Source organism: Rosa chinensis, chromosome 5 (genome assembly GCF_002994745.2).
Source record: "Rosa chinensis cultivar Old Blush chromosome 5, RchiOBHm-V2, whole genome shotgun sequence".
NCBI lineage: Eukaryota > Viridiplantae > Streptophyta > Magnoliopsida > Rosales > Rosaceae > Rosa > Rosa chinensis.
In genome coordinates this window covers 7,248,653-7,263,324 of record NC_037092.1, presented here as the reverse complement: position 1 = coordinate 7,263,324, position 14,672 = coordinate 7,248,653, and the positions used below count along the sequence as shown (strand labels likewise).

Genomic DNA, 14,672 nt, shown 5'->3' with positions numbered 1-14,672 from the left:
ACAAGAGTATTGGAAACTTCAGAGAAACTTATGGGTTTGCAAAGAGACATCTCATTAACTTTCATTAAACAAAATAATCTGATACGATTGCATGGCCGTATACATGGACGACTTTAAAGTCTGGACAAAGAGCCTTTTCAAACATGTCTACTTTGTTCACCATTACAACAAGCTTCTCCAACACATTTGAATCTTCAAGTATATATTACAAACATTCTATAATACAAATCTAGCTTCAAGCAGCATCATATTTCTTAAGTGCTTCCTGAGATCGATTAAATGATTTTTTTTCTCCATGAAGTATACTACTTTTGGGGTCAAGGCAGGCAAATGTTAGTATAATTATGCACACAAACTTACGTTTCAATTGAGGACTTTGTAAACTGACCAGTCCCGTGTGGAAGTGGAATGTAAAAAGTTCCAAATGAAAGACTTGCTGGTGGTAACTGATAAGTATATTGAAAAATGACTGCTTGGGTAAATCTACACTAAAGGAAGAAATCTGTACCAAGTGGAAATAAATCTTTTGAGTGGATCACTTAATTAATGGTTTTTCATTTTCATTTTCATCACGATGTGGAAAATATATGACCCTTAACAATAGTAATAGCATCATTACCCCGCATTACATATGATCATGGGGGAGTGCTATATACACACTCGGTTGAGTGTGTGTCAGCCACACTCAGTCATTTGGCAATTTTTTATTTGTTAAGGGATTAAAGCAGTCAACGTATTTCTCTCTCCTCATATGCATATTGGCTTTGTCCATTTTACCCTCTGTGTGGGAAGCCCAATAGAAAATGTCTAGACTTCAAGAAGCTCGATGGGCTACGACTGGTCCCAATCGGCGAGTGCAAAGGCACCCTCTTTCCTATGACTTCGAACATCGTTCTGATGAAGAATGACATCTCTGATCAAGGTCGAGACGGAGATAGAGAGGAAGAGGTCATCCACCAAGACGAAGAACTGGGTGTTTATCTAGATTGAGAAAGAATCAGATGTGATGCCAACTACAATATTGAAGATGATGAAGCAGAGGAACCCGAAGAAGATAGAGATGAAGAGGTAATACACGAAGAAGATGAACTCGATGGAGGATGAAAAGGGCTATGATCTTCCTCCAATGAGTTGTTGAATATTGATGATTAATTGGGAAATTTTGGTTTTTGATTTGATTTTTGATATATTAAGTTATTTCTTTTTCTTTTCTTTTCTGGGTAGTATGTACTGTACCTATTCTAATTAAATCCCAACTCAGCTTTAGATGGTAGTTTGCGAATTCATATATATATACATGTATCAAGATGATAAATTGGGAGTGTGAGTGAATTAGTACATTATGTTCCCAAATGAAACCAGTACCCACTTAATTCTACAGTATTGGTTTTAGAAAGACTGGATTATTGGTTGTAGGGTTTAAATGGAAAATAATGCATCCCAATCTTCTTTCTTTTCTTATTTGGTATGACTTGAATCATAAACTCTCGCAAGCGTACGAATTGTGTCAAGTAAGGGAAGTATTTGGACCTTAGTTTATCGTATCTCGGGGATTAGGTGTTGGACCTAACCAAGATAATTGGTGGTAGGATACTAAAAGCACACAAGAAAATAAAAAGTACAATAAAAACTATAAACAATCAAGGCACCAAGCCTTGGCAATGCTCGGCTTAGCTCACACCAAGCCTATTCAAAGCCACCTAACTTGTAACCTCAAGATGGGTATACACAAATGAGTCGATGGATTTAATATTTGAGAGTTGATTTGAACTTAACAAAAAGTAATACAATGCAAAGCGATTAATAAAAATGCAAGGAAATTAAACTAGAAAAGTGTGCACAATATAATGAGAATGTCGAGTGCTAGGGAGATTCATTCACCCAAATCTCATGTGTCGGAAGCTAATCTAATGTAGATGCAAATTTCCTACTTTGGCGGTAGTCGTATCCAAAGCGGTTCAAGGCTCAAAGACCGAAATTTCCTTTCATGGTATTCCTACTCCGGTTCAAGGGTCGTAGGAACTCACTTGGCATGAATTAGAGTCAGTTCAAGGGTCTCTAATTCATATCAAGAGGCCTAAAGATCGAGGAATTAAACTACTAAGTGATCCGCCAGTGCATTCACGCAACGGGCGTAAATCACCATGCTTATAACCCATCGAATACGAAATTGAAGGTTTCTAGCTTAGGAATTAGAGGGGGTCAAGCCTCTAACTCCATCCTATACATGCTCAAAATACACACCATACAGTTGACTAGGCTCCTAGACATGCATTTTAACCCAACAAAAATAGATATAAGCATCCATCATATGAAAATTGCATCATTACATTAAAATAAGCATCTTTTACACAAGATTTGGACTAGGGCACACAACCCTAGCCCCAAACAACAAATCTACTCATTACCCATCATTAAACAAACATCAAAATACATAATTTAAAGAGGAACAAAGTGAAGAGAGATAGGAGTAACAAGAACAAGCCACAAATTGCTATATAGCAATTATGGTTAGCCTTGATTTATGGCTCTTCACTTTTACCCAAACTTGATAGTGATGAAGCTCTTAATGTTTAAGTTTCCTCTTTGAATCTTGTGAAATTGATGAGAAGATGGAATTTTAGTGAGATGGATCTTGGTCAGGTGAATTTTGATGAGGTGGATCTTGGTAAGGTGAAAAAAAGATGAGAATGAGGAATTTTGGTGAGGTTGATCTTGGCGAGGAGATGTGAATCTTAGTGAAGAGAAGAAAAGATGAGAAGATTGGAGGTGGGTGGTTTCGGTGTTAGAGAGAAGAAGGAATAAATGGGGAGTGCGGCTGAAATGGGGTTGGTAAGAGAGAGAGTCTGATGGGATTTTGGTGTGCGGCGGAATTGTCAAAAGGGATGATTCAATTCATCAATTAAAGGATGTGGCTGGTCTTGAAGATAGAGATGCATCCGGAACGGATGGATGAGATTGAAGAAGAAAAGAAATGGTCCGTGTGGGTATGTGGCACATGGTCTGAGATTTGTGGCCGGTTAATTAAGGGAGCAAAACACGTGCTGCACCATTTTGGTCAATTGCAAAGAGAGGAGGATGACACGTGTTTTGCTCCCTTAATTAAGCACTTCCCAGGATCATGATGACAACCAATGGGAGATTTTATGGTGGTTAGTGGAGTAAGTCTGTTAATGCTTTTGTTTATATCTTATTCATCCTACTTTTTTAACGTTTTCTTCCGTATGAATGAATTCACCTTCATTGGATCACAAAAATTTTAATGATCGAAATACTTTATCTTCTAACTTATCAATGCATATAAAATAACATATGATAATTAGTTAATTAATTATAACCGAGAAGGTAATTAAGTTAGCTAATTTTGACACTTCTTTATTAGAAAGGGTCTATTAGAAATGATTTGGTGGGACTTAGTTCCACTATTTGCATGTTCTTTTTGTACAAGAGACTGTTTAGGTTTGCCAAATTTTAGGTTTCATGAGTCTATTTGCTTTTCTTTCTTCTTGGAGGGAGTCCCTTCAATGTTGGTTTTTCTTTGTATGGGGTAAGGGTTCGTGTTTTTCCCTTGACATGATGTATTCTTCTTCTTTGTAGAAAAACGTTTTCTACAGTCATAGATATATGTGTAATTCACGCTTCTTTGGGTTTGCATCTAATCGTTTTTTTTTTTGTCTGACATCTTCATCTCATCAAATATGTGTAATTCACGCTTCTTGAACCAAAAAAATGCTCAGGTCTCCTTTTGGTGTGAATAGTGACGGCGCAAAGAATACAATAGTTGATTTCCAAATCTATTTTTCCAAATCCATTAATCACTCACAAACGCACCCAGCCTAACCTTTTCTTAGTGGTGGACTCCCGCCAGGTGCTGCAAGAAATTAATGGAAGTCATTAACCAAGTCTCACCGGTGTCTCTCGCAAGTCTTCGACCTCGACCTCTTCTTCGGTTTCCAGTCTCAACGTACTATATATATCCTCCAAACATTTTGCACATCCAAATCCCGCAACCATATTCACCTACGTACACAATGAAGAGCACTTGGTTCTTCCTCGTCTACTCTTGTTGTATGGCGGTTAGCTGCTTAACTGCAGCACCACAAACTAACATCACCACAGACAAATATGCTCTTCTTGCTCTCAAAGCCCGTATCACCAGTGATCCTCATAACTTGATCTTGACCAACTGGTCAATCACCACTCCTGTTTGCAACTGGGTTGGTGTTGCTTGTGGTAAACACCATCATCGAGTCACAGCCTTGAACCTCTCCTACTTTGGTCTCGAAGGCACTATTCTCCACAGCTAGGTAACCTATCGTTTCTTGTCAATGTTGACTTGAGAAATAACAGTTTTCAAGGCCATTTACCTAAGGAAATGACTCGTCTGTGCCGGTTGAAATTCATCAACTTTGGAAACAACTCATTTATGGGAGCCATTCTGTCGTGGTTCGGGTCTTTATCCAAACTTCAAAACTTCACTTTGAGAGGTAATCACTTTTCAGGTTCCATACCAACGGCCATTTTCAACTTATCTACACTGCGACGAATTGATTTCAGGCGTAACCAACTATCAGGTACAGACTGGCTCTCATTTGGAGTTTTAAACATGTTGATATCATTATGACCATTACACTTTAACATTAGTCTCAGATATTTGTTAATTTATATATTAACAGGTAGTATACCGAGAGAAATTGGAAACTTAACAACATTGAAGGAGATCTACCTTGATGATAATAATTTCATAGGTATGCTGTCTTATTAGGTATACAATTTGATTTTTCTTTCAATCAATTTCTCTCGTGAAGACCATGTTGATGAAAAAACTATCTAGTCATATGCATATATCATGGAGCGTTTTGATATTCACTTGAGATTTTTTTTTTATTTCAGAAATTCCAAATGAGATCGGCGCTTTAGATCAACTGGAGAAGTTGTATGTGCAAGACAATGTCCTAGAAGGAAATGCTCCTATGGTTGTCTTCAACATGTCTTCTTTGTTTACTTTGACTCTATTTGGAAACAACTTGAAGGGTAGACTTCCAGACAATATGTGCCAGAATCTTCCTCATATTCAAATTTTGAATTTCGGTGATAACCAGCTTAAAGGTCCACTTCCATCTATATATTGGCAATGCAAACAACTTGTTGATTTAAGATTGGAGAGTAACAAGTTCAGTTGGAAGCATACCCAAAGATATTGGGAACGCAACCCAATTACAACATGTTTATCTTGCTGGAAACAATTTGACAGGTACTTGTACCATTCATCATGATTTATAAGTGGTGGGGGCCTTATCCAAACTTCAAGAGTTGTATTTATACGGTAATAACTTTTCAGGTTCCATACCAGCGACCATCTTCAGCTTATCTGCACTACAAGTAATTTCTTTGAGATCTAACCGACTATCAGGTACAAACTGGCTCTTATTTGAATTTATAATCAGGTCGATCATTATGACCATTACACTTTAACATTGGTCCCAGTTATTTGTTAATTTATGTATGAACAGGTAGTATACCGAGAGAAATTGGAAATTTAACAACGTTGAAAGAGATGTATCTTTTTGATAATAATTTCACAGGTAGGCCCCCCTAACTAGGTGTACAATTTTATTTTTCATTCAATTAATTTCCCTTGTGAACATGATGTTGGCGAAAAAACTATCTGGTCATATGCATATATATCGTGTAGTGTTTTAATATATACTTATTGTTTTATCAATTTCCCATTATTATGGATAACAATTTGACAGGTACATGTACCATTCATCACGTTTTATTTCTTAACTACTTTATACGAAACAAAACAAAAAAATTCAACATTTAGTTTTATCATTCCTATATGAGATTAGTTGTATATATGTCATCTAATTAATTTGAAAATAAAGTGTCGATTTTTGTAACTGACTCATTATATTATTGGGGCAAGTACTATACCAGATGAGATTGGTCGTCTTCCAAATTTAGTACTATTGTACCTCAGTTTTAATAATCTGAATGGTCACATCCCAACCACAATCTTCAACAAGTCCACATTAGTGACCATTGGTCTAACTAGTAATCAGCTCTCAGGCAACCTCCCAACAAACACAGGTCTTGGGCTTCCAAACCTACAACATTTCCTCCTAGGACAAAATAAACTCAGGGGAGTAATCCCCAAATCGATGTCCAATGCTTCTCAGCTCACGACCCTATCATTGGAAGAAAACTTTCTTTCAGGCTTTATTCCTAGCACGCTGTGTGCCTTAACAAACCTTGAGCGGCTTTCCTTAGATGAGAATAATTTAACTCTTGATACTCCTACTACGGAAGTAAATGTTCTCTCTTGCTTGGCAAATCTAAAAAATTTGAAGCACTTGGACTTCAGTAAAAACCCATTAAATGCCAACCTCCCTATTTCTATTAGAAATTTCTCTTCATCACTTCAGAATGTTTATCTATACAGCTGCAACATGAGAGACAATATTCCTGACGATATAGGCAACTTGAGCGGCTTGATAGTCTTATCCATGTTTTTTTTTTTAAGAAAAGGAGATAATTTCATTCATTTATCCATGGCTAGAAGGCACGTACATCGAATACTGTCTTACACCAAAATCATACATGGTATAAGCTACCAGGCAAAGGACAGGTGACCATCACTGCTAACACATGCGCCCACTTATTGTGAGCCTACATACAAGAGATCAAATCCTCACTACAAAACCTCTCTTTTGAAAAGTAAACCTAGTTGCCTAGAGACCTCAATTGGTGTACAACTAGAGAGAACTAAGAAGCAAGTAGTAAAGACACAAAATCAAGTACTAGGCAAGGAGACCCGGGAACCAAAAACTTCCCAAGCCCTTGTCTCGAGAATCCTCCGTCGTAACTACTCAAGAGGATTTGCTAGAGGCACGAAAGTGCGTAGTTCCCTAACAAAATTAGGGAGTAATACAAACCTAGGGTTCCCAAGCAAGGAAAATAATAGTAGAAAATAAAGTACTTAGACAAAATTAACATAGAGATGGGCCTGGGTAGAAAAACCTAGCCCACCATAATCAGTGCAAGGCAAATCCAAAGAGAAGCCCACCCAAAGCCCAACAGGCCCGACTGGGTCCAAGCCCAGCCATCTCACCAAACACGCTGACCAGCGTCACCAGTTCTAGCTTTGCTCCGCCGACCATGCCACTCCTGCACCTCCATGATCCGCCTCCACGATTCAACCGCCACGACCCAATCACCTTTGGAGCAGTGCCGCCACACCAAGCAACACCACATATCGCCCCAGTCCAGCACTTATGATCCACGCCGCTGCAGAAAGAGAACATTCCCCGAAAGTAGTGGATCCAGGAAGCAGCAAAGCGAGTCCCGATCCGTCATAGCCACCGCATCATAGAGATGTCACACCAAACCTGAAGCCAAGACCAACCTGCAAAGCCCCAAGAAATACCCCTCAAAGAAGCGCCCTGAAAGCTAGCCATTCATCCCCGTCAGGCAGCAGACCGCATGGCGTCGGTGAGGCCAAAGGCCAGCCTAGAGGCCCAGGTCGCCACCGGACGAGAAGCAATCTTGCGGTCTAATTCGGCCACGTCGCCGACCTTAGGGTTTTTCTCTCTCTCTCTCTAGGTTTTAGAGCTTATCCATGTTTAACAACAAATTAAGTGGATTAATTCCAACCTCAATAAGAACTCTGAAAAATCTCCAAGGTTTGTCTTTGGGCGGTAACAACTTTCAAGGACACATCCCTGATGAACTTTGTCGACTAAAAAACCTTGTTGTGTTAGGGTTGTATGGTAACCAGCTCTCTGGCTCTATACCTTCTTGCTTGGGTCATCTAGCCACCGCACTAAGAACTCTAGCTTTAGGGTCCAATTTATTGAATTCAACAATACCAACTAACTTGTGGGGACTTTCAGATCTCCTGTATGTATACTTGTCATCCAATAATCTAAGTGGATCTCTCTCAGAAGATGTTGGTAAGCTGAAAGCTATCATAGAGATAGATTTATCAAACAACCACTTATCCGGTAGCATACCGAGCAGCATTGGGAATCTACAAAGCTTGGTCATGCTCTCCTTGGAGAATAATAATTTTGAAGGCCTTATTCCTAATTCACTTGGTAAGTCGCTCAGCTTGGAAAATTTGGATTTATCCAGAAATAATCTGTCTGGATTGATTCCAAAGTCACTAGAATCACTCAAATATCTCAAAATTTTAAATTTGTCTTTCAACAAACTCCAAGGAGAAATTCCAACGGGTGGACCTTTCCAAAACCTCTCTGCTCAATCATTTGTTTCGAGCGGGGAACTCTGTGGTGCATCTCGATTCCTTGTCCCATCATGCAATAATAGTACATTTGAAGCACATTTGAAGTCCAGTATATCAGGGATCTTGTCAGCATTGTTCATAGCTACCTTCATTTGGATAGTGATACTATGCCGAAGAAAGAATGTGGAAGCTGCAAAAGAGATTACATTGTTCCCTCAACTTCTACAGAGAAGAGTTTCGCACCTCGAACTGGTTCGAGCAACAAATACATTTAATGAAAGCAACTTACTTGGCAGTGGTGGTTTTGGCTCAGTATATAAAGTAACATTTTCTGATGGGATAGATGTGGCTATAAAGGTTTTCAATTTATAGCTAGAAGGGGGCGTTTAAGAGTTTCTACATTGAGTGTGAAATGCTAGGCAACATTCGTCATCGAAATCTTATCAAAATCATCAGTTACTGCAGTCAAACTGATTTCAAAGCCGTGGTACTGAACTACATGCCTAATGGGAGCCTTGAGAAGTGGTTGTATTCTGTGAACTTTTCTTTGAACATCCTGCAGAGGTTGAGTATTATGATAGATGTTGCATCGGCATTGGAATACCTTCATCATGGAATCATGGCTATGGAACACCTATTGTTCATTGTGATTTGAAGCCCAGCAATATCCTTCTGGATAAGGATATGAGTGCACATGTAGCTGACTTTGGCATTGCAAAACTCTTGTGTGGAAGAGATTCGATGACCCGAACCATCACACAAGCCACAATTGGATATATGGCCCCAGGTAAAGAACTAATGCTAGTTTATATTCAACTTTACATGTATTGTCCTTCATTATGAGAACATTAACGTTTAATTTTTATTATATTTGAAAAAAATAATTACACATTTGTATGTTGCAGAGTATGGAATGGAAGGAATAGTTACTAGAAGAAGGAATGTTTACAGTTTTGGTATTGTACTGATGGAAACATTCACAAAAAAGAAGCCAACAGATGAGATGTTTGGGGACATCAGTTTGAAGCAATGGGTTGCAAATTCACCATTACTTGATGTCGTGGATGCCAACTTACTTGGGATTGAAGAAGGGGATCGTGAATTTGAGAACAATAGGGAGTGTTTATCATCCATTATGAGATTAGCTCTAGCTTGTTCCATCGAATCACAAGATGGGAGGATAAATATGCATGAGGCTCTAGCCACTCTAAACAAAATCAAAAACAAGTTTTTCAAGGATGCTGCTCCGGAAGGAGTTGTGGTGTTGAACCATCCTCTTGTTTAGCAGCTCATTGTATGGGTTTCATTTCTGCTTATGATCTTGGCCTTTGATTCAGTCTTCAATAAAATATAGCTATATATTTTCACTTTGTATTTATTTTGCTGTAACTGTAATACATGCCAAGGCAGATATAACATATATGCTATACCATTCTAGTTTTCAGCTTCAATCACAAAAACTGCGCTCTCAGTAATATCTACATTTTCAGTCATTTTGATCAATCCCCTATTTCACAGTCATATTGATTTTTCTTATTTCTCACGAGGCACCAGTTTTGGTGCATTTTTCAATCCCATAATTTGGTTCTTGCATGTAGGAATGGACTCAAACTAATAATCTCTCATTAATTATTATCAAGCCAAGTAATCTGACATTTACATTCTAAATGCATTCAAGTCTAGGCCGCTGAATATTTTTCCAAGTAGGATTTTTACCATCAAGTAATTGTTACTTATATCAAGCAAAGTGTTCTGATTCATCATATCGTTATAAGCTCTTTTGTGATTTGGATCTGAAACGAATTATTAGTAAGACAATCCGCAATGCAATGGAACCCACACATAAAACTTATATATAGTAAGTGACTACATTCCCAATAGGAAAGTAGCTCGATTGACATAGCAAATGGGATAAGAGACAGGGAAAGAGATGGATAGTAGAAAATTATGGGGTCTGAGGATTTGGGAAAGAACTGTTTAAGGATATGTGTATTGAGAGAGATTGATGAGAGAATTGTGTGTCATATTATTGAGAATAGGAGCCCTATATATAGGGATTACAAAGTACTAGTTCTAATGTTACAAGGAATACCAATCCGTGTAGGATTGGGAAATCTAGAACCTTCTCTCCTATTGCTACTCCTAGTTTGATAAGGCACACTAAATCGATATTCCTTCAACACTCCCCCTTGTGCCGCTCAAACTTGGTGGTGACGCTTCATCCGTTGCCTCGTTAAAAACCTTGCCAGGTAACAAAAACCCTGTGGGATAAAAATAACCCTGGTCGAAGGACAAAAAGAGCACAACACGTCCTTCACTCTTCGAGATCAAACATGTAGACATCATAACTCCCCCTGATGTTGATATCTCCCCCTGATTGCTACAATCGTGGGACTTCGGATAACTTTCTCAATTCGATGCTCTTCACATGTTTCTCGAATGTGGATTTAGGTAGCGACTTAGTGAATAAGTCCGCTACATTATCCTCTGATCGGATTTGATTCACTTCAATCTTTAGAAGTGATTGTTGTTGCTGATTATAGAAGAACTTAGGCGATATATGCTTGGTGTTGTCGCCCTTGATGAAACCTAACTTCATTTGTTCAATATAAGCTGCATTATCCTCATAAATGCATGTAGGTTCATCTGTGGTAGACTTCAAACCACAACTTCCTCGGATATGTCTAATTATAGACCTTAGCCATATACATTCACGTACGGCTTCATGTAGAGCAATAATCTCTGCATGATTTGAGGAAGTAGCAACAAGGGTCTGTTTCGTAGACCTCCAAGATATCGCAGTGCTTCCCATGGTAAAGACATAACCCGTTTGGGAGCGACCTTTGTGAGGGTCAGAGAGGTACCCTGCATCAGCAAAACCCATCAAGACATCATTGTCGTTTGATGAAGGGGGATAGGGTGAGGCCGGCCACCCCTGGTGGTGATGACGGCGTTGGCGGCAACATGGCCGGCCACCTTGTCATGGTGGACGGTGGCTCCATGCCTAATGGGGTCCGATCCCATTCTTCCGTCATTCCCCTTCTCTCTGTAGGGATAAAATAGGCCCATATCAATCGTACCTCTTAGGTATCGAAAGATTGTCTTTACACCAATCCAATGGCGACGTGTAGGCGCAGAGCTATATCTAGCTAACAAGTTCACTGCGAATGAGATGTCTGGTCTTGTGCATTGAGCTAAGTATAATAATGCGCCTATTGCACTTAAATAGGGCACTTCTGCCTCTAATAGCTCTTCGTCCTCATCCTTTGGACGAAACGGATCTTTTCCTAGCTCAAGACTACGACCGATCATGGGAGTACTCACAGGCTTTGCTTTATCTTCATTAAAGCGCCTTAAGATTTTCTGAGTATATGCAGACTGATGTATCAAAATGCCATCACTACGGTGCTCGAGTTCTAAACCGAGACAAAACCGTGTTTTCCCAAGATCTTTCATCTCAAATTCGGATTTCAAATATTGAGCAGTTTCCTTTAACTCATCTAGAGTTCCAATTAGGTTCATGTCATCAACATAAACTGCTACGATTGCAAATCCGGAACTTGTTCTTTTAATGAACACGCATGGGCATATTTCATTATTAATATATCCCTTCCCAATCAAGTAGTCACTTAGACGGTTATACCACATCCGTCCGGATTGTTTTAATCCATATAGTGAGCGTTTTAATCTTATTGAAAACGCGCTCCGTGGTTTAGAGCCACTTGATTTGGGTAATTGAAGTCCATCTGGAACCTTCATATATATCTCTGAATCTAGATCCCCATAGAGATATGCTGTAACCACATCCATAAGCTGCATGTCAAGTTTTTTGGAAACTACCAAACTGACAAGGTAGCGGAACGTTATAACGTCCATTACGGGAGAATATGTCTCCTCGTAGTCGATTCCAGGGCGTTGTGAGAAACCTTGCGCCACGAGGCGGGCTTTATATCTAACCACCTCATTTTTCTCATTACGCTTTCTAACAAAGACCCATTTATGGCCAACAGGTTTTACATCTGGGGGTGTCTGCGTTATAGGCCCAAATACCTGTCTCTTTGCTAGTGAATCCAATTCAGCCTGGATCGCATCTTTCCATTTAGGCCAATCCGCTCTTCGTTGACATTATTCGACAGAGCGAGGTTCGATATCATCATATTCTATGATTCCTTTTGCAATATGATATGCAAATGCATCATCAATCGCCATAGAATTTCTATCCATCATCTCATGTACACTAGTGTAATTTATGGAGATCTCTCTATTCTCTGGAGTTGGTTTTGACATTGGAGCGTCCCCCAATGATGTCTCTTGGACATAACCATAATCCGGAATATTCTCATGAGATGGATTATTTACATCGATGATTAATGGATTATTTTGTGCCAAACTCGCTTTCTTTCTTGGGCTAGAATCCATCGAACCTATTGGCCTCCCGTGCTTCCTGGCAAGAGCCGTGGGCCTAGCCACAACGTCACTACCACTGTGGACGTTGGCGCCATGCTCAAGTGCCCTTGAGGTGGCGTCATGTCCTCTAATTTTAGGGACATCAATCCTTGCAGGCACATTTGCAGCAGGTATGTGTGATCTCGTCACTTTAGCGATATCAGAAAACGCATCAGGCATCGATTCTGCTACGTTCTGAAGATCGAGAATTCTCCGCACTTCAATTTCGGACTGTGCAGTTCCGGGATCAAGATGAGACAGAGTGGGGACAGACCACGACAATTCCTGTCGTTCCTGTTGAACATTTATGTTCTTATCTCCCCCTAACGACGGGAAGACTGTCTCATCGAAGTGACAATCCGCAAATCTTGCGGTAAAGAGATCGCCTGTCAAGGGTTCTAAATAGCGGACAATGGTTGGAGAATCATATCCAACATAAATGCCTAATCGTCGTTGAGGACCCATTTTGGTGCGCTGTGGCGGCGCAATAGGCACATAAACTGCACACTCAAATATGCGTAAGTGTGAGACATTAGGCTCATACCCAGTCACCATATGGGACGCAGAAAAGGGTTGAGTGGCAGTGGGCCTCAGACGAAGAAGCACAGCTGCATGCAATATTGCATAGCCCCAAGCAGAAATAGGGAGATTGGTGCGCATTACCAATGCCCTAGCGACCATTTGTAGTCGTTTAATGGCGGCTTCTGCGAGACCATTTTGGGTGTGAACATGAGGAACTGGATGTTCAACTTCTATCCCAATGGACATGCAATAATCATCAAAAGTCTTTGATGTAAACTCCCCAGCATTGTCTAACCTTATAGACTTAATAGGATGATCAGGGTGGTGAGCCCTTAACTTAAGTATTTGTGCTAGGAGTTTAGCAAATGCAGCGTTCCTTGTGGACAATAGCATGACATGTGACCAGCGTGTCGATGCATCAACCAACACCATAAAATATCTAAATGGTCCGCATGGTGGTTGAATAGGTCCACAAATATCACCGTGGATTCTTTGCAAGAATGGTATATTTTCTTTAGTGTCCTTTGCATAGGATGGTCTCGATCCTAATTTTGCTAAAGAGCAGGCTTTCCAGAACGAATGATGGGCTTTTGAGACAACCAATGAGGATTTTGGTTTAGCCATAAAGTCACAATTGACTTTAGAAGTAGAAGGAGGAGTCAAACAATGATCCATGGCGTCAATGCCATGTTGTTGCCGTAGGGGGTAGACGGCGCCGGCCCTAAGTGGCCGGTCTTGCACAGTCTTGGCGCCGTGAGGCGCAGGTGCATCTCCTCGAACCAATTTTTGGTTTTTACTTCTCTTCGTTCTGAAGAATGGATGTCCGTGTGAAGTCTTTAATATACGGATCATCATATCACGACCTAGGTGTCCCAGACGGTCATGCCAAAGCCTATATGTGTCAGAATCCCATAAATCATCTCTCATAACATGATTGGATTCAATTATGCGAATAGTGGTTGCATACAACCCACTAGATCGACACATAAGTTTCTCTAAGACTCTTTTACGTCCGTAGTCATTAGAGGTGATGCAAAGGAACTCTTGTCCATTCTCACAATGCGTGTCCGCATGAAAACCATTGGCAAGTTCAAAAAATATGTCCATGACATGAGATAAAATAAATCGATACTTTATTAATAATAGCCAATGATTACATCAAAGTTTCGTGACCATAATCTAATCCAAAGAAAAATCAAACATTAGACAAATTGTAGTCACTCAATTCGTTCGGTAATTCCAATTAAATATGACCAGGGAAGTAGAGAGAGATGTCGGTGGAGCAAAGCTCTCTTAAGTACCACTAATCTCAATTACTTTCCTAGACATCATACTTAACTGAGTACGCCTAGAAGAAAAGAGATAATCCAATAAGTCATTTTATTGATTAAGGTATAATTGCCATTACATAATTCTTGGAAATTAAAAGACTATTCTAAATAAAAATCTGCGG

General features: G+C 39.7%; 2 protein-coding genes across 2 annotated transcripts; both read left to right on the top strand.

Annotated features, from left to right (window-relative positions):
• The first annotated feature begins 4,375 nt into the window (after nt 1-4,375).
• On the top strand, nt 4,376-8,906 carry LOC112203032 (receptor kinase-like protein Xa21). Its single transcript, XM_024344062.1, has 8 exons — nt 4,376-4,574; nt 4,677-4,748; nt 4,894-5,034; nt 5,159-5,254; nt 5,342-5,413; nt 5,514-5,585; nt 7,899-8,608; nt 8,814-8,906. Exons 1-8 carry the CDS (start codon nt 4,376-4,378, stop codon nt 8,904-8,906), a joined length of 1,455 nt encoding a protein of 484 aa, XP_024199830.1.
• Nucleotides 8,894-9,636, top strand: LOC112202811 (putative receptor-like protein kinase At3g47110). Its single transcript, XM_024343827.2, has 2 exons — nt 8,894-9,038; nt 9,157-9,636. The coding sequence occupies exons 1-2, from the start codon at nt 8,936-8,938 to the stop codon at nt 9,534-9,536; spliced, it is 483 nt and encodes a 160-aa protein (XP_024199595.1). The 5' UTR covers nt 8,894-8,935; the 3' UTR covers nt 9,537-9,636.
• Nucleotides 9,637-14,672: the final 5,036 nt, after the last annotated feature.

Excerpts from the sequence above, each read along its gene's own strand:
- LOC112203032 (XM_024344062.1), top strand. The coding sequence starts at position 4,376 with ATGACTCGTCTGTGCCGGTTGAAATTCATCAACTTTGGAAACAACTCA. Across the intron at positions 5,255-5,341 it reads TGCTGGAAACAATTTGACAG|GTTCCATACCAGCGACCATC; the intron begins GTACTTGTACCA and ends ATAACTTTTCAG. Across the intron at positions 5,414-5,513 it reads GAGATCTAACCGACTATCAG|GTAGTATACCGAGAGAAATT; the intron begins GTACAAACTGGC and ends ATGTATGAACAG.
- LOC112202811 (XM_024343827.2), top strand. The coding sequence starts at position 8,936 with ATGAGTGCACATGTAGCTGACTTTGGCATTGCAAAACTCTTGTGTGGA. Across the intron at positions 9,039-9,156 it reads AATTGGATATATGGCCCCAG|AGTATGGAATGGAAGGAATA; the intron begins GTAAAGAACTAA and ends TGTATGTTGCAG.